Source organism: Ursus maritimus, unplaced genomic scaffold, assembly GCF_017311325.1.
Source record: "Ursus maritimus isolate PB19 unplaced genomic scaffold, ASM1731132v1 scaffold_12, whole genome shotgun sequence".
Taxonomy (NCBI): Eukaryota; Metazoa; Chordata; class Mammalia; order Carnivora; family Ursidae; genus Ursus; species Ursus maritimus.
This window is the reverse complement of record NW_024423564.1, coordinates 62,740,307-62,759,763: the sequence shown is the minus strand read 5'-3', so window position 1 is coordinate 62,759,763 and position 19,457 is coordinate 62,740,307. Positions and strand designations below refer to the sequence as shown.

Sequence of the window (19,457 nt, the reverse complement as noted above, 5' to 3'; positions counted from 1 at the left end):
CAGAGAAGAGAAAAAATTTCTCACTCTCTTTGAGCTTCGTTTTTCTTGACTGTAAAATGGGGATAATGAGTTCTTCAGAGCAGGGTTGTTGCACGGTTCAGTAGCGTGATGTGTGTAATGCCCCTGCAGGTCATAGGCCTCAGAGGGAAGCTACTGAGTGTATTCGTCACTGTTACTCTGATTTGGGAGCTACACGGAGATTGCACAGAGCAAGTGACATCCGAACGTTCAAAATCTCTTCTTTGTTTCCCATCCGCTGGGCAGGTTAATGGGCATTTCTGAATCAGAATAGTTTGGGAAGTAGGTGTCAGAAGCATGCCTGGGATGCTGATTGGAATGAGATTTTTTGGTTTGGGGTTTTTTGTTTTTGTTTTTTTTAAAGTGATTGAGCAATCTGTTTTATCTGTAGTGGAATTTGATCCTCAAGGGTCAAATGTGTGTGTTTTTCAGGTAGTTCTTCCAACATTCATTCTTGAAAGAAGATCTCTTTTAGAAATGTATGCAGACTTTTTTGCACATCCGGACCTGTTTGTGAGGTATTTGACTGAATACTGTAGTTTCCAATCTTTAAGATGTTACTCAGTAGCTTTCTGTTTGTACAGGATAGATGGATTCCTTTTTTTCCTTTTTACCTTTCAGACATTTCTGGGAAAAGGCATTAAATATTTTGTTTATATTAGATGCCTGCCTGTTTGCTTAGGTTATATGGTGGTGATGTTGTTAGGGAGTCAAGTTAGACGCTAAAAAATCTTGAGAGCCATTAATAGGTAGCCAGTATTTATAGAGCCAAGGCTGGAGCTTATTTGATCCAGGAATTGGTAATCACTGCTTGTACTATATCCTGATGAAATTCAGTTATCTGAATTTAGCAAACCTTTCTAAAGCACCTGGTGTTTGCCAGGAAAGAAAAAGTCAGTGTCTGCCCTTGAGGAACTTACAGTCTAGTGTCCAGATTACAGACTGACTCATTACTTTTAAATATTAGCTTCCAATATTAGATATATGTGCAAAGGGGAAAGTAAAGTTGGCACTGATATACAAGGAGGTGAGTTCACATTGATTTTCAGTGGTAGCAGGAAATTTTTCTTTACAGCAGGGTGTTACAATCCATCTTCTCTGATTTCATTCCTTGGCCTTGGACTGTGGTTTACGGGAGCCAGATACAAATCACTTTGAGGTTTCACGATGGGTGGACACATTGGCAGACACTGGTATACAGTTGACCCTCGAACAGTGTGGGGCTTTGGGGTACTTACCTCCCATGTAGTGGAAAATATGTACTTTTGACTCCCCAGAAACTTCACTAATAATAGCCTACTGCTAACTGGAAGCCTTGCTGATAACACACAGTATTAACATATTTTTATATGTTACATGTGTTATATGTTGTGTTCTTACAATAAAGTAAGCTGGAGAAAATGAAACATTAAAATCTTAAGGAAAAATACATTTACAGTACTTCACTGTATTTATCGAAAAATATCTACATGTGAGAGGACCCACACAGTTTAAACCTGTGTCATTCAAGGGTTAACTGTATACGTTTATCAGATTCATTGAGCCAAACACTGAAGACTAATGTGTTTAATCATGTATGTTATATCTCAGTTTTAAAAACTCTTGGTGCTGGGTCCTCTCCGCTGGCTTACGGTGGACCATGTGGAGGAGTGCTGCCTCAGCTTGTGGCCTGTCAGAAGGCAAGACATTAAATTTTGTCTTTCTGCCTTGCAGCATTAGTGACCAGAAGGATGCCAGAGATCGAATGGTTCAGGTTGTGAAGTGGTACCTCTCCGCCTTTCACGCAGGAAGGAAAGGCTCGGTTGCCAAAAAGCCATACAACCCCATTTTGGGCGAAATCTTTCAGTGTCACTGGACATTGCCAAATGATACTGAAGAGAACGCAGTGAGTTCTGCACTTGTGTTTTTAGTGATCTTACATTTCATACTGATTCAAGATTTCATTTTATTTGGGAGCAGATAATAATGGTAAAGGTAATAAAAGATGCTCAGCACCCCCAGGGGAACAGTGTTGTTGGGTGAGGACACTCTAGATGCAGTAAGCAGGGAAGGAGTGGCATGAGATGAGGTTTAAAGATCAAGTCATGCAAGGCCTTGTGGCCCATAATGGTAATTTTGTGGCTTATTAGGATTGCATTTTTGTTTTAAAAAGATCACTGTAATGATTTTATGAAAAATAAATCAGAAAGGGGCAAAAATAGAAGCAAGGAGACCACTGAGGGAGTTTTGGCATTATTCCAGAAGAGACACGGTTGATTCAAGCTATATTGTGGATGTAATACTTACAGGTGGACTGGGGAGGTAAAAGAAAGGGGACAGTCAGAGACAAGCCCTGCATGTGGGCTTCAGCGATTGGTTGATGCCATTTACAAAAAAGGAAGAAAATTAGATTTGGGGAAGGAAAAATCAAGAACTCTAATTTGAAATATAAAGTATGAGTTATACATGTTAAGTGGAGTTGTCAAGTAGGAAGTCAGAATTTTAGGAGTCTGGAGTTAAAGGGAGAGGTCTAGGATAGAAATGGGGCTTTTAAAGATTTTAATGTATTTAGATGGCATTTAAAGCACTGGAATTAGGTGAACTTATCTTGTAAGACAGCATAGCTTTCGAAGAGTAGGTAACCTAGACCTGAGTCCCCAGGGCCCCAACACCTGGAGGTTGGTTTGAGTAAGATGACCAAGAAGGAAGACTCAAGCAAATGTAAGGAGGTCCTAGCGCATAGTGCCTGGCACATAATAGCCTCTGAGCAAACCATTAAATCTCCATCTCTCTCCCTTTCCGTGTGATTCATTACGTGTGGTCCTTACTAAAGACAGAAGCAGTGCAATGTGTCTGTTCTGACTTATTTGGCAGACATTGATAAGTGACTGCTGTCTGTGCCACACCTGGCCCTGGGTTAAGCACTTGATGCTTGTCTTCAAGGATTTCAAGGATGTCTTAGGCAGGGAGGTCTAGTCAAGGGAGACCAACACAAAGCTGTAATTCTGCTAGTAAGTACCATAATGAAAGTATGTATAAGGTGCTTCGGGTGTGGAGGAGAGAACAGTTAACCACCTTGGGAGGCAGAGACTCCGATTGTTAGATTGTCCACAGGGTCACTTGTGTTTCCACATCAAAAGAAAATGTTACGTTTGCTTACAGGAGCTAGTTTCAGAAGGACCAGTTCCCTGGGTTTCCAAAAACTGTGTGACATTCGTGGCTGAACAGGTTTCCCATCACCCACCCAGTAAGTTACAGAGCTGCTTTGCACCAGCTGTTCTCAAACTGTTCTGTCTAAAGAGGGTCATAAAAAGCTCCATAGCTGGAGCACCTGGGTGGCTCAGTTGGTAGAACATGCAACGCTTGATCTAAGGGCTGGGGATGGACCTACTTTAAAAAAATAATAAAAAAACAAAAGCTCCACAGCTGAGTTCACTATAATATTGGTTTTATGGCTGCCTATATCTGTCTAACCGTATGAAGATTGGTTCCTCCTATTTCTTGTGTAAGTGCCAAAGATTCTGTTCACTCCACTGATTAACTGTGTGTAAAAAGCAGGAATGTAGGAAACTAACTTGTCATCCTTCTAAAGTCATCTTACACATAATGAGCTGTGCTATATACGAGACCTCAGCAATTTTGAAAGTTTATATAAATGAGATGTAGTTTCTCCACAGTATATTCCTGACATAGTGGAGAAAATACATATCCTTAATGTCTTATTCGCTCAACAATGTTAAGACTGGAAATACTGGATGGGCCCAGGCTGGGGCAAGAACATGCTTGCTGACCAGACTATTTTAAGTCTCCAGGATTTGATTTAAAGCCTCCGGGATAGCTACAGCCTCATGGTTCAGGGAAGTTCCTGCCCGTATGGCTCTAAGTGGTGCTTGGATTGGGAGAAACGGTATAAAAGGCAGTTACTTACCTCCTGGCCTCATTTGAGGCTGTTTTTTGAGGGACACAAGGATTTTCCCTGTGAAGCCTATTCTTTCTCCAGGTTGAGTTGGAGAGGTGACTATAGCTATGTAGTGTACTAATTGAAAACAATTTCTGTTCAGTTTCAGCCTTTTATGCTGAGTGTTTTAACAAGAAGATACAATTCAATGCTCATATCTGGACCAAATCAAAATTCCTCGGGATGTCGATTGGGGTGCACAACATAGGGCAGGGTAAGTCTCTGGGCATGGGGTAGACTAGAGTGTTAATAGAATTTTATTCTAATATGTGCTGGACCCTTGTCCAGTGAGGGGAAATGGCCCCAAGAAAGCCAGATTGATGTCATTGTTGATATAAGCATGGTACTGGGAATGAGAACGGGATGGGAGGGTGCAAGATTAATTTTCCCCAAATTGAATGGAGTATACTGGAGTATCCTTCAACCAGACGATAAAGCCTTATGGCCAGTTGACACTGCTCATCAGAGCTTCTATCCCTTCTCTCCACAGGCTGTGTCTCGTGTCTAGATTATGACGAACATTATATTCTCACATTCCCCAATGGTTACGGAAGGCAAGTAGAGCTGTGTTCATTTCCTTTGATCAGCTGGCAGCACACTCTGCCGTTCCTTAAGATGCACCCTCCTTTCGTCCTCTGAACTGTCAGCCTTACCTGCACTTTTGGTTTTGCAGGTCTATCCTCACAGTGCCCTGGGTGGAACTAGGCGGAGAATGCAATATCAATTGTTCCAAAACTGGCTATAGTGCAAATATCGTCTTCCACACTAAACCGTTCTATGGGGGCAAGAAGCACAGAATTACTGCTGAGATTTTGTAGGTATTTTGATTTTCCGCTTCAGTTCTCTTCTGCTTCTCTGAAATACTTTTCTTTTTTGTCTTGAATTATACCTTTTATTAGGAATTGACTGTTTTAATGGTTTTGTCTTTGTAAACTTGTTTCACATCCTGTATGTTCTGTCTCTTCCTAAAATCCCATATCAGAAGGAGACCTAAAATCTGGGTTCAGAACAGAAGTCATTCACTGATGGGATTTTCTTTGTAGGAACCTGAGAGGAGTCTTCCCAGAGCGCCCAGCTAATGCAGATCATAGATTCCTGACTCACTGACCATGGGCTAGTCTGCAGTAGACTCTGTGATTCCCACTGCAATGCCTCCTAAGTCATCACAGTCCTTTTTTCTGTGCCTTTGCTAGGGAAGAACAGTAACCATCACATCTTGGCTTGCTTCCATCTAGGGTCAGGTTAAGACAGCTGTGCTGTCTGGGTAACAGCCGGGTGGATTCAGAATCTGCCTGGAAGAGGAGAATCTGCAGGACTTTGTTTCCTCAGAGGCCTTGTTGGGAACAGTGTTGCAGATGGAACATACATGACTGGTTAACCTGTTTTCCAGGGAAGTAATTGGGATGACATGATTAGCATCCAAAAAAATCTTGAGCAGGAAGGACCATGAACACGTGATGAAGTTTACTGAAGATCAGTGTAAAATCTAAAAAATTACTGCAGTGAGAGAATATGGGCAGAGCTCAGAGAGCAGCACAAGTCACCTCAGGAACGCATCTATGCCCCCCTAACAGGCAGGTGGTGGAAATCGGATATCCAGAACAAAGGCGTGGGTGGGCCTGCTTCTCAGTGTTCCTTGGAGGTAACCAGCACCAACAGGGGCTGCCAGCTTAGCAGAATCTTCGCCAGTCATAGCCATTTACAGGAGAAAGCCTGCCCTCAAAGTTGGGAGCTGAAAGAGTGCTTGATAGACTCTTCAAATAAGGGGATTTGAACATGAGATGAAGGATTGTAGAAGCTGGGAGACTGTCAAAGTTTTTGGTCTCTGGACTCCATTACACTTAAAAATTATTAAGAGCCCCAAAGAGCTTTTGTCTTACATCAAATAATATCCATTGATATTTCTCATCAGAAATTAAGATAAGATTTTAAAATATTTCTAATGGGGGCGCCTGAGTAGCTCAGTTGGTTAAATGTCCAACTCTTGATTTTGGCTCAGGTCATGATCTCCGGGTTGTGGGATTGAGCCTCACATCAGCCGGTGTGCTCAGTGCGGAGTCTGCTTAAGATTTTCTCTTTCCATCTGCCCTTCCCCCTGCTGCGCACACACATGTTCTCTCTCAAATAAATCTTTAAAATATTTGTAAATAATAACTTTTAATATATATATATAAATATAAATAACTTTTCCAAAACTTGTCTTTAAAACATTTGTGAGAGGAGAGACATTGTACATTTTCTGAATTTTGTAAATTTCTGATATATCAGTAAATAGAAGACAGTGTGATTCTCCTACTTCTTGTCGGTGTCTTGCTACATACACATAGCCTCTGGGAAACACTGTACACTTGTGGGAAAAATGAGGGTGAAAAAGGCAAGTAATGTCTTAATATTATGAAAATAGTTCTGACCTGAGAGTCTTGGGAACCGTCAGGAGTCCCCACGACACTTTGAGAAGCACCATACAATGACTTTTTAAAAATGGGATTCTACCATTTTTCTTCCCCATTGTCCCCCTTCTCCAAAAACCCCTAAATCATAGAGGCACCTAGTTTCAGTCCCATGATGGCAGCTTGCATTCTTCTACCCTGTGTATTTTTCTCTTTCTGACCTCTTTTATAGCCTCCTCCTGTGTTCATGCCTTACCCTTCCTAACCTGTTCTTAGCTGTGATGCTTAACTTCCCAAATTCCATACCTACCATACATACCATTGTCATGTCCAAGTAGAGTCCTGTTGGCGTTTTTGTGGAAAGGATCCTTCCTCAGGAAAAGAGGTCAAACTATTTGACCTTAGGCTCTCGGGATACTTTGGACCATTTGACCTCAGGATCCTTCCTCAGGATGAAAAGCCTGGTCTCCAGTGTTACATCCTTAAGTGAGACCTTCTCTGACCTTCATTTCAACACTTTTGCTCTTCATCTCCATTGCTCACATAAACTCACCATAGCACTTAACCACCCAGAATCTCCGTGGCAAGGTCTCCACAGCTAGGCTGCAAACAGCTTGAGGGCAGGGACCGTCCCTCATCTTTTGTGGCCCCAGTACCCCCAGCACAGGGCTCTCTTGCTCATCTCATATACACTATTCATGGGATCTTGAGTTCATTAGCATGTTGTTTAGGGGCCTCATTCTTATAGTTGGCAGGGAAATCCAGTTCCACCAAGCTGCTTTTACCCAAGACTTCAGTTGCTCTTCCATGTTCTCCCACCAGATTCTTTGGTAGTTTTCAACTTAAGACTAATGGAAATGTTTCCTTTTCTATTTAGTTCTCCAAATGACAAGAAGTCTTTTTGCTCAGTTGAAGGGGAATGGAATGGTGTAATGTATGCAAAATATGCGACAGGGGTAAGAACCTGTATTTTACACTTACTTTAGGCTACATTGAATTGTAGCCTTCTTTCATCCAGAAATTTAACCAAGGCCAACTCAAATGCCATCTCTTCAGGGAAATCCTTTTCCTTCCCCCACCTATCCCCAGCAGTACAGTGATTTTTATTTTCCCCTCTCCTCTCAGAACACTGAGTATATGTAAAATATATGGCGTATAGTAAATACCCAGTAAATGATAGTTATGTCATTAGAATGGGTCGTATATTTATAAAATTAAGTGCTAAACTAATGTGTTTGTATACATGGCTTGACTTTTTATAAGAAATGTATTTACTGCCTGACACCATGGATACAAAAATGAGTAAGATAGTCCTTGACCTCAAGAAATTTGCAAACAGTACCTAATTAAAGTAGGAGGGAGGTGGTATGGGATTAACAGGAGGAGCCAACGAGCTGATTTTGAACTTGGAGAATTTGAAACGTAAAAAGCATTTCAGCCTTTAACATTAGAATTAGTTGTTAATGGGTCTGACTTTCCTAAGAGATTAATATTGAGCGTATAGCACAAAGCCACATTGAAAACCTCTACCAAGACGTAAGCTATACCACTATATTTTAGGCTGAAATACAGCGTATGAAACTCACTGTCTATACATTATATTCCTGTGTGGGATTTGATTATTGAATCTGTTAAAGGCTTCTGGGAAGAGTTGACTTTTTCTCCTAGAATAGTTTGAACAATAAAACATCTACCTACCTCTTGTTTTCTAGGAAAATGCAGTTTTTATAGATACGAAGAAGTTGCCTATAATTAAGAAGAAAGTGAGGAAGTTGGAAGATCAGAATGAGTATGAATCCCGCTGGTAAGAGGACTTCGCTAGAGCTTTTGTGGCGGTGCCCTTGCTAATGGCTAGGCAAAGGCAGGGTTCGGTTTTGGAGACATGATAGCTGAGTATAACAGAGCGCAGACTAATTCTGAATACCCGGCTTCCTCTGGAGTGTCACCACTTACTGGCTTCTTAACCGTGACTATGAGCTAGCGTCCCTTTGCCTTCTTTCCTAAAACCTCAGAGTTGATGTGAGGACTAAATGAGATAAACACATAGTATATATATGATGCTTGGGATATAATAAATATTCAGTGTGTGCAGGCTTATCACCATCTTTGTGGTTTCTAAGAGAAGGCAGCGAGGCACCTAATCGAGGTATGTACCAACACCCTCAGGTCTTTTGTTGCAAAAAAAAACATTAAAAATTTCATCCCTGGGGCGCCTGGGTGGCACAGTCGTTAAGTGTCTGCCTTCGGCTCAGGGCGTGATCCCAGCGTTCTGGGATCCAGCCCCATATCAGGCTCTTCCACTAGGGGCCTGCTTCTTCCTCTCCCACTCCCCCTGCTTGTGTTCTCTCTCTCGCTGGCTGTCTCTATCTCTGTCGAATAAAATCTTAAAAAAAAAAAAAAAATTCATCCCTAAGTATTTCAGTATATATCTCTGACTTAACCACTAGCCACAATATCACGCTTTGGAAAAACAGTTCCTTAATATCATCAAATATGTAGTTTGGTATTCAGTTTTCCAGTGGTTTCAGGCATACTTTTTTCCTTTCCCATTTGCCACAGTAAAATCAGGATCTTTCAGTGGTTTGAGAATCACACACTGAAGTTCTTTGTTTAGCATATTAGGGCATTTCTTAAGGAAGAGGATCTTACAAGTCATTACCGAACTGTTACCTCTAACTTGTTAACAGTGCTTGGCTGGAAGGCCCGCTCATATTTTTAAGTGTAAATCTATAGAAGTGTGTGCTCTGCTCCTCACCACAGGGGGCTAATCTTAGGCATGGCCACTTCTCTGGTCCCTAGGTGTCTTCACTTGTAAAGTGACACTAGACTTAACTAGTTATCGTCTTCGGGGGCCTTGAGAAGAAGCCACTTACCTTTCTCCTAAGTGTCTGCAGTTCACCTCTTGACCCTTATGCTCTCTGTTCAGACTGTTTCTCCAGGTTTCATTGTTCAGAGGAGTTTCTGAAATGGCACTTCTTCCCCCTGATGTAACCCTTTTGGTTTATAATAAAGGAAACTCACACCCTAGAGAGGTGAACTGATAACCCCCGAAGTTGCATAGCTAGCTAGAGGTAGAGGCAGAAATAAAGTCCCAGGTTTCAATTCTGTTCTTTCCTCTCTGTTGTCTGTACCATATATCCAGCTTTCTGCCTGTTCTTTATTTTCTGCCTGTTCTTTATTTTCTTCCTTTGACACTAGCCTTGGAATCCTCTGAGTCCATTTCTGTCCTTTATTCCAGTGCCTTGGTACTACTTTAAGGAGATTTAGTCTGTGAACTACATTTAAAGCCATTTGACTTACACCTTCATTATGCTATATTCATTGGGGCTCTAGACTTTCAGTCTCAAGTTTGCTAACTCCTCTGTCATTCTAGTACTGAGCGCCTTGACTTCTTTTCTTTAGCCTTTGGAAGGATGTCACTTTCAACTTAAAAATCAGAGACATTGATGCAGCAACCGAAGCCAAGCATAGACTTGAAGAAAGACAAAGAGCAGAAGCTCGGGAAAGGAAGGAGAAGGAAATTCAGTGGGAGACCAGGGTAAGCTTGTTTGGGGAGCCTGCCCCAACCTCCCAGTTGCTGCTCCGCCTGTACCCTGAGCTGTAAGTCATTCATTTCAGTGAATGCTGAAGTGAAGTACCATCTTTAAGTAAGCATAGTGATGAACAAGATGAGCCCTAGTCCCTGCCTGAAACTCACTTCAGTGTAATGAGGGGAGAAGACAAAAAAAAAAAAAAAAAAAAAAACACGACATACAAAGCAAGTGAGTAACTGAATTCTCCCGCTTTCTTTTACAGTTATTTCATGAAGATGGAGAATGTTGGGTTTACGATGAACCATTACTGAAACGTCTTGGTGCTGCCAAGCATTAGGTTGGGAAATGCAAAGTTTACACCTGACGACCAGGGCAATAGGCATAATTAAGCAACAATCTTCCTTTGGGAGAACCTATTCACTCCCTTCTTATTGCAGTGGTTCCTATCTCAGGGATACTGGACTTTCTGATGCAGATGAACAATTAAAGCAAGAAAAGCTTCCCTTTTTTCCTTTTCTGTGGCAGTTACAATTTTGACTTCAGTCCTGAGAAAAACTTCAGGTTTTGAAAACAAGATGTTTGCTTTTTCCCCAAACCCCGTGCTTTGAAAAGCATTTATAAATCCCGGTCTTAAACCTTGCACACCTAGTATGGCTGTTAAGATATATATCTGTTCCTAGTTCATTTAATCTTGGGTTCTACATACATATATATACACACACACACATATACCTAATGCCAGATTTTTCATAAATACTCCATCTGTAAATACTGGTTTCTCTGAGTTTAGAAACTTAGTGCAATGTATTAAAATCAAGTGTTAGGAAATTTCATGGCCTCACCTATAACAACTTTTGTTTTGGAATTGGACTATTATTAAATTGTATCTAACTCTGGACTATATTTAATTATACTCAGTGCTTCTTAAGGCTTCATAAAGTAATTTTTCCAAATTTTTTTTAAATGTGTTTCTTTTATTACCTGGCAACCCTGAATCCAGGAGCTAAGTAGCTTTATACAAGGACTCTCCTAAAACAAACAATGGAGGGTCCAACCTTTTTCTCAACCCTCCCTCATACTCTGTGTTCTGTGTTTAGCCCCCACTATGCTATTCTCCAGAGTTCCTTGAACTCTCATACAGTACAGTACACATAGGGCTCCCAACATTTTATCCAAAAATATTTTATTGCCTTAGAGGGTTTAGGAAGAGGGTTTTAGGTCCCCACCCCACACTGAAACAAAAAAGAATGCCACAGCAGCAAATGGCTCATTCTGAAGGGCATTACGGAACTATCATCTTTATTTAAAAAAAAACAAAAAACAGGCATAATTAGCACCTAGCATTTAGGCACTAAGACATCGGTTACATAGGCCCTCTCAAGGTTCTCCCTCTGAGAGAACCAGGATGGGCCAGGGCTTCTCAAACTGCTCCTGCAAGCTTTCTGGTCACACTTTCTATCTGCCAGCTGCTATAGTAACCCTTGGCTTTGTTAGTCACAGTGTGGGGGTAGGAGGAGTGTAAATCAAATTCTGTGATAGCAGTGCAAAAATTCAGTGGCACTAATAGTAGTGTAACTTCATAAAATACAAACACATTTTTAAATACACAATGCTTCAGGCCAACGAGACTGCAGTTTATTTGACTATTTTATGGTAGGGGAGAAGGTTAAGTGTCGATGTGAAAGCCCTGATATCAGTAATGGGGATGGTAGAGTCTACCAGCAAAGGAGAGGATGGCAGGTAGGTTAGCTGCATCGCTTCACAAGAAGAGTTTGAATCCTCACCAGAAGGGGAACCATCCTCTTCTAGCTCATACTTCCCAAATCCAATGACCTGAAAGAAGCCAAAGACCTGAGGTGAGAAATACACTGATCAGATGGGGCAAAGACCTGTTAGAATCTCTAGTCCCAACCCAAACTCAGGGAGTGGTAACTGGGCTAAATGACTGCTCTGGAAAGGACAGAGCTGAGGCTTAGTTAACTATACTCACATGAACGCTGAGCATTTTACTTCCTGGTCCTCTGTGAGCCTTGAACCAGTTGACTAGGTCGGATTTTGAGAATGACTTCAGTGCTTCAATCTTACAGGAGGAAGGGAAGATAAGAAAGCAAGCTATAAAAGACTAGCAGTGCATTTTCTGAAAAGGTGGTTATTAAACACACCCTAGGCAGATTTCTTTGGTTCTGCTTAGCACTGAGCATACCACTTTATTCTTCCAGGTTTCAGCTTGCCTTCAACCTTCCAGAGAAGGATGAAAATGAGCCTCTGTGTGTTTCATAGCAATAGTTAACCCTGGCAAATAAGAGAGGGTAGCAGATGCTGTAATTACAGCTGAGTAGTACACACGGAGCCAAAGCCCACCATCACTTTGGTGTTGCCTCTCGGGCGCGTGCTGAGGCAGGCATACTCTGGCCTGAGAAAAATACAGTAACAATTGAAACGAAGAGAAGTTTGTCTTCTAATAGGCAAACTGGAGCACCTTATGAGCTGGGCCGAAACTCTTATTAAAAGACCCTTTTGCCTCAGCGTCCTTTTGTTATTTACCACATGGGGTTATATTATCGGAGAGCGTTAGACTGCAGGTCCCAGAGCTCTTTTTGTAGGTTTTATTACTTTGGGCTAGAAGCAGTCAAAAAGACCTAACACCCAGAATTAATAAATCTGGAGAGGAATTCCATAAAGACCAGAAGTTCTCAATTTTCTTTAAATAGAAAATTTTTCCTCCACAAATCCTGTAATGAGCCCTGTCAGTATAAATACAAAATATAAAATGTATTTTATATTTAATTTTATAAATATATATTTATATAAAATATAAAACAATTATGTTACACAAAAATTGTTACACAAAACAGTACCAATACAAAACAGGTCTGCTCTCTTCCACACAATATTGATTTACTTGCGATTGTGACTCATAAAATCAGGAGTCCCGATCAGGGCTCTGATACTCAAAACTGTGTTACTACTACCTCATGGGCAAGGCGATCAAAGAGATACTGCTGTGTCACCACTTCGTTCCAGTTCCTATCCACCTCCTCCCCAAGGTGGGTATCCTCGCATTCCTTGAGCTTGATCAGAGCTGTGACCTATTCCACCAAAAAGAGAGACCCTCAGGCATAGCATCACACCAGTTGCCCTAGAACACACATGACCCTGTTCGGTCAGGTTTGTGACCTGCTCGGATCCCTTCACTTGGGACCTGCCAGCAGGATGGGGAGGGATGAAGCTAGGAAGACGTTATGGTCACATTACGATAGGGCTACAGAACTCAAAAACTGGCCAAAGGAACAAAAGACCAGGCCAGCATACTCACCTGGGTGTTGAATGCTTCCTCAGTGAGGTTCTCGATCTTCTCCTCAAAGCTAGAAAGGAACTCTTCTATCTTCTTATCAACAACTTCAGAACTGAAACAAAACATCTTCAATTAAAAGTCAGCAAGGGCAGCAGCTCCTCCTGCCCACGGGTCCTGTCCCCATGCTTTAATAAAACCACCATTTTGTACCCAAAAAAAAAAAAAAAAAGAAACCTGGTCTCAAGCTGAATGCAAAGGAGAAAAAGGGCTAAGGCATGTTTCTAGGAAAGAGACAAGTATTTTCTTCCAGGCCTCAGTACTCTTCCCCTAAGCTGAGTGAGAGAACAGAACCCAACCCCTAACTCTAGCCCAACTTCCTGATATCCTCAACACTGAAGCAGTGACAACCCAGGCTTGACCACTCCAAAGCTGAGAACCAATAAGGCCTGTACCCTGGTTCTAGCATAAATGCCAGGTCAGGCATCTTTGCTTTTCTTGTCCTCAGGCCTGCCTAGAGAAGAAACACTGGCAAGCCCTGCACAGTGACCACAGGACACCACAGGCCTTGAGTTAAGCCCTCTAGGACCACTGGAACCATTACCGATCCATCCTGGATCAGGCCATTTTGACCCACCCTCCATCCCCACCTCCCACAGCTGTGACTAAGTGAAGCAAACCCTATTCAGTCAGAGTTGCCTGAGGTTTAAGGAAGCACCTGTAACCCCCCTCTCCAGGCCAAGAATAATAATAGTTGGGCCCATCTACTCACTTGTATTTAGTTGCCTGAGTCCCCACGGTGACAGAGAATCCTAGAATCCCAGATGTGTTCCTACAGGTAGGGTAAACATGGTACCTACAGCCAGAATGAAAAGCTCTGTGAACTCAGGTAGTGCCCAGTGCCCTGCCCTCAGAAACTAGACATGAGTGGGAAGGGTTTCTCCACATCCTGACTGGACCTGGAGGTCCTGAAAGGAAATCCACAAATGTGTATGCATCTACTTCATTCTCAGGTTAGGGTGTCCACCCATCTCCTGAACTGAGGACTACACACTAGCTTTTTTCCTTGCTAATCTTTGAAACTTGACCGAACTAAAAACCTGATCATAGTCCAAGATGCAGACTCTAGAAGTTTAGACCAATCGGTATGACTCTAAAGCATGGAAGGACCAGCGAGCTCCAAGAGGCTGCTCAGTCAGGGTATCTGATAAAACTCAGCCTGCAAAGTAAGCCCCAGACCTTTATTTGAGCTCAGTGCTCTTGCCAGCAGACTTACCCAAGGGTCTGCTTGGTTCGAAGGAAGTCAAAACAAGGCTCTTCCATGTGCATCTGTAATTCAACATACTACCCATCAGCCCAACTCCTCCCAGCAGAGAAACCTCCATTTCTAACCCCCAAGTGTTCCACATAACCCCAAAGTCCAGCCTCCCTTACTGCCTTCTTCCTAAATTGCCCAGGCCCCCTGTCCATGCTCATACCGGGTGAGAATACTAAACTGGTTTAACCACCTCACCTACCAAACACCTCCGACCCGTCCCAAGTCCCTAGCTCCCAGGCAGAAAGGCCAGTCCTCACAGTGGGTCAAGGGCTCCTGAACACATCAACTCTCCTTTATTACAACTTACCACAAGCAGCTCCATAAGAGTGTATTCTTTCAGACTCCTGGCACCTGACTGAAAGGAGAGGTTGGTCAGACCAACTGGAAAGCCAATGGCTTACAGGACTTTTTAAGAATCGAGCTATTCTAGGCAACCATTTATTCAGGTATCCATCCCATTCTTCTTTTCCCCCCAAGAGAGTTGATCACACCCTCTAGTGCCATACTTTCAACAATCGTCGATGCATCTGCCTTCCCACTAGACTGCAGCCCTGTGAGGACAGAAATCACGCTTGACCATCTGTATTCTTGGCCCTTGCACAGGACTGCAGGCCGACATGTTGGTGAGTCCAATAATATCCAACCTGCCAGCTCCTGCCTAAAGGACCCAAAGGACAAAACCTAAAGTCAAGTACTTGCAGTTCAAGGTCCTAAGGAGAAGAGAAGGCAATATTTGGGATCAATGAAGGGTACCTGCACCTATTCCACAGACAGAAAGGGTATGAGTAGAAGCTTCTAAGGCCACACACAGGGACCAAACCAGTCGATAAGAGGCAGATACCACACTTAGGAGACCACATCCTGGCTGTCCTGGCGAGTAGCGAACTAATGCAGTTAGAATGAGAGCAGGAAACCAACAAGCAAGGGTGCTGCTGGTATATCCCACAGTCAGGCTCCCGCAGGCTCTTCTAACAGACCCATTTCTGTATCTTCCCACTTCACTAGAGGAATAGGCTAAAAGCCTGTCTGCCCCACAAGTCCTGTCTAGTCAGACAAGGAGATATCCTGTTCAAAATGCTCTCTGGGAGGAGGGAAGTGGTTCCCTAAAGAAAGCAATTTGTTTTAGAAGTTAGTGCTAAGAGGTAATGGATAGAAAGCACCTCAACAGCCAAGGTCTTATAATATGAAATCCCGCCTACAAAAGGAAAAGTACTTTGGATTTTGAGCAGCTGGAACACTGGAAATGTGCACAGGGCTAAGCAGGGCCAGGCCAATCATTTATGAACTTTGGGGCACAGTAGTCATTTCAGCTTCAAATAAGCTCAGAACAGAGAGCCTGGGTGGTTCAAGTTGGTTAAACATCTGCCTTTGGCTCAGGTCATGATCCCAGAGTCCAGGGATCTGTTCCTCTATCGGGCTCCCTGCTCAGCAGGGAGTCTGCTTCTCCCTCTCCCTCTGCACCGCCCCCCCCCGCTCATGCTCACACATGTGTGCTCACTCTCTCTCAAATAAATAAAATCTTAAACAAGCTGAGAACCTGGATAAAAGCAAACAAACCAGGTAACTATAGCCAGAGGGAGATGGGCTCCACAGACAAGCTGGGTCTCTATGGAAAGACTTAAGTCCAGGGCCAGAAACACAATAAAAGCACAAGGTGACAGTAGGGCCACATATTCCTGTCCAAAGCCCAGACCAGGAAGATCTTCAAAGGGCCTGACAGAGAAGTGACTTCCTCATGCAGGACACCCAGAAACCATAGCAGCAGCTTACTACAGGAGCCCCAGTAGGAAATCTGAGATCAGTCTAGACAGGCACAGGTCCCCATTGTCCTAGAAGTAAGTGGGACTAACCATAAGTTAAGAGCCAACTGAGATTGTTGCAAAGCTCTTCCTTATTTTAAGTCCCATCCCACCTTTCTAGAATGGTGTGGAAAGAACACAGGATCTGAGGACACAAGGAATAGATTCAAGCCCCAATTAGTATGACCTCAGGTAAGGGACTCTGGACCTCAGATTCATCATCAAAACACAGGTAATAAATCCTTTATGTCAGATGCTTTGAAACTTAATTATGATTCTAGTAGTCATTCTGTTTGCTATATATTGATTGCCTGGCTGTTTACTTTGGCCTCTTTTTCAAAACTGTCTTTTTAACAAATGTCCTCCTGCTACTTGGGGTTGTGTCAGGGGGAACATGTAGGAACTTCCAACCACTCTTCAGTCGCTGTCCCTCTGGACCAGTAGTTGCATGATTCAATGAAACCCTATGACTGAAAAATGATCCATTTCGCTAACAGGAGCAATTTTAAATGCAATTGCTTCAAGAAGACAAATGACCCTAAGGATAAAAACTACAGAGGTAACTACAAAAGGGCCTTGAAAATCACAGGGTCACTACTCCCAGGTACTTTGGACCTTCCACCAGGCTTTAGCGCCCTACAGGTACTCAGCCATGAGGATGGCTGTGTGTAAAGGGGCCAACTGACCTGGTAGTACACAGTGACTTCAGAGTTGGCGTCACCCTTGTTCAGAGCTCTCACTTTGCACAGGTGGTGGCCACTAGGCAGCTCTACCACCTGGAACTGCACAGGCATCTCCTGCTCCAGGGGCATGAAGTTCAGCTTGCTGCAAGAGAATGAGTCTGGGTCACTGAGCAGTGCCTTTATCCTCTTACCCCCACCCACAAACTACTGTGAAGAGGAGGTCAGGCCATCCACAGCCCCTTCTGAATTCCTTTGCTTACATAACCAGCCTCAAGAAAACATACCACAAGGAGCATCATCCACTGTGGATTTAGTAATAACTGAGCTGTGGCTCAAGGCCCTCCTGCTGGAAGGAATATACAACTCCTACAGAGAAAACATAAACCAATACTCACTCAACAACATATTTCAGGAAATCCATGGATTCCTAGGAGGCAAAAGAGAAAAAAATAACTATAGCACGCTCTCTTGACATTAATTTCAACCAGAACCAACTAATATCAATATTCTAATTCTTTAAGAAGCAGTGGCTAGCATTAGGAAAGCAGATATAGTCTGTCAACCACATTGATTATGATTGTTGAAAATTCAGGGGCTCTCAACTGAACAGCTCCTCCTTTGTTCTCCCATTGGCATTCTATTTACCTGTACACTGTGACCTGATCAAGCTTAACTGTTCAGTTTAGCCCACCAGGCTCTGTCCTCTGTGACACTTGTGACTGTGTTTTCAAAACCTCAGTCTATAAATAAAAAACGTGGCATAGAGAGCAACAGAATAACACTTAACACTGAGTGAATGCATCCTCTCCCCTCTCAAGACTTCTGTTTTCTTATCTATAAAATGGGGGATAAAAGGAAGTGTCAGCTCATCTCGACAGTGGTTTCTACCTGGAGCAATTCATGGTACTACCTCTGGATCAAAAGGACCCCTGGCCGGTACTCCCACTGTGCTCAGAAAAGCGGGCAGCTATCCTCTCTATGTGGGTTGAAGCTTTTAAACTTCTGTGGGGAGGAAAGAAACTAAAGCTGGTTTGAGGGCTGGGGAATAAAGACAGAGAGGAAGTGGAGAGGAGACAGCAGCCAGGCTCAAGAATGGCCAGTTATATATTCCATCAAAGGGCCAGTCCTGAGAAACTGGGAAGCCATGAAGGAAGATGGTCAACAGCCAAATAATTTAGGGAGACTCCCAAACAAGCATCCTTGGCTGGAAGAGGCCTTAGTTAGTTAAAAGAACCACAGACCTATCCCACTCAGTAAGTATCAGAACAAACTCCTCATATGCCCCCAAACCTATTTTTCCTACTCCTCCACCAACCCACTGGTTCAAGCAAGAAATCCAGGCATCATCTTAAACCCCTCCCTCCTCTATCACCCCCACATCCAATTAGTCACTGAGTTTTGGCCATCCTCTACCTCACTATTTCTTTTTCATTTACTTTGCCTAAGCTCAGGCTTCATCATCTTTTGCTTCAACATGGGGATGGGGGGTAAAAGCACATAACAAAGTTTAGCATCTTCACCATTTTTAAGTGTACAGTTCCACAGTGTTACATTTATTTACAATGTTGTAAAACGGAACCCCAGAACTTTCTCACTTGCAAAACGGAAACTCTATACCCATAAAACAACTCCCCCTTTTTTCCATCTTCCCAACCCTTGGTAACCACTATTCTACTTTCTGTTTCTATGACTTTGACTACACTGGATACCTTGTACATTCTGGAATCATGTCAATTCTTATAAAAGCCTCATAACTGGTCCCTGCATCTTTCTTAACAACAAATCCCTTTTTAGATACTTCACTGATTTTCCATTTACTACAGGATAAAGCCCAAGCTCCTTAACTTGACACACAACTTTGATATATAAGTTCTGCCAAAGTATGTGTGTGTGTGTATACATCCCTCACCACACCCCAGAGCTCCCACTTTAAACTGTTGTTTCCACACACAATCTTCAATAACCAATACCATAAATTTACCAAATCCATTTCACCCAAAGCCCTGTCCATTATCAGCAGTCGTCTCATTAAGAAAGTCTTTCCCAGCATCAGAACGGCTGTGCTAGGACAACTCTGACCTGTCAGAACTACAGAGCTTCCCTTTTTGGAGAACTACTGCAATTCCAGAGCCCACAACAGCATTCAGACCTCGCCAAGAGCAACAGAGCACCTCACACTCACTGTGCTTGTGACATTTCCTTGTACCAGGCCTTCAACAAAGAGCTGGGATTTGAACTCCTTGACGAAGCTCAGCAGAGACTCAAGGGAAAGGCCATCCATCAAAGCCCGGTACTTGTCAATCATAGACCAACGGGCATATTCCAGGATTAAAAGCCGCACATCTCTATTCAGAGGGCAGAAAAAAAAGTTTCGTCGTTTTGAAATGAATCTTTAGATAAAAAAAGATTTGGTTAAGTTTTTACAGATGACGTGTTTCTAAAGAGACACAATTTCTATCATAAGATGGGAGAAACAATGTCATAATC

At 42.8% G+C, this 19,457-nt stretch overlaps 2 protein-coding genes across 7 annotated transcripts in view; one reads left to right on the top strand and one right to left on the bottom strand.

Moving 5' to 3' along the window:
- OSBPL9 (oxysterol binding protein like 9) overlaps positions 1 to 10,831 on the top strand; it is a 186,492-nt gene extending 175,661 nt beyond the window's left edge. For all 4 annotated transcript variants that reach the window (XM_008699213.2, XM_008699212.2, XM_008699215.2 and 1 more), the window contains 10 exons: positions 451 to 536; positions 1,732 to 1,903; positions 3,160 to 3,244; positions 4,059 to 4,169; positions 4,446 to 4,509; positions 4,629 to 4,769; positions 7,223 to 7,301; positions 8,058 to 8,149; positions 9,748 to 9,883; positions 10,141 to 10,831. In XM_008699213.2, the coding sequence (XP_008697435.1) occupies positions 451 to 536; positions 1,732 to 1,903; positions 3,160 to 3,244; positions 4,059 to 4,169; positions 4,446 to 4,509; positions 4,629 to 4,769; positions 7,223 to 7,301; positions 8,058 to 8,149; positions 9,748 to 9,883; positions 10,141 to 10,215 (1,041 nt within the window). In that variant the 3' untranslated portion in view covers positions 10,216 to 10,831. The remainder of the gene's footprint in view (positions 1 to 450; positions 537 to 1,731; positions 1,904 to 3,159; positions 3,245 to 4,058; positions 4,170 to 4,445; positions 4,510 to 4,628; positions 4,770 to 7,222; positions 7,302 to 8,057; positions 8,150 to 9,747; positions 9,884 to 10,140) is intronic.
- Positions 10,832 to 11,491: 660 nt separating this feature from the next.
- The window catches only part of NRDC (nardilysin convertase), a 102,261-nt gene continuing 94,295 nt past the window's right edge, over positions 11,492 to 19,457 (bottom strand). For 2 of the 3 annotated variants that reach the window (XM_008699210.2, XM_008699211.2), the window contains 10 exons: positions 19,153 to 19,315; positions 17,366 to 17,397; positions 16,974 to 17,112; positions 14,796 to 14,843; positions 14,447 to 14,499; positions 13,943 to 14,026; positions 13,195 to 13,285; positions 12,851 to 12,967; positions 11,869 to 11,958; positions 11,492 to 11,711 (listed from right to left, as the gene is read on the bottom strand). In XM_008699210.2, coding sequence (XP_008697432.2) covers positions 11,514 to 11,711; positions 11,869 to 11,958; positions 12,851 to 12,967; positions 13,195 to 13,285; positions 13,943 to 14,026; positions 14,447 to 14,499; positions 14,796 to 14,843; positions 16,974 to 17,112; positions 17,366 to 17,397; positions 19,153 to 19,315 — 1,015 coding nt within the window. In that variant the 3' untranslated portion in view covers positions 11,492 to 11,513. Of the gene's footprint in view, positions 11,712 to 11,868; positions 11,959 to 12,850; positions 12,968 to 13,194; positions 13,286 to 13,942; positions 14,027 to 14,446; positions 14,500 to 14,795; positions 14,844 to 16,973; positions 17,113 to 17,365; positions 17,398 to 19,152; positions 19,316 to 19,457 lie in introns of those variants that run through there. The other variant, XR_570652.2, reaches the window with a different exon arrangement.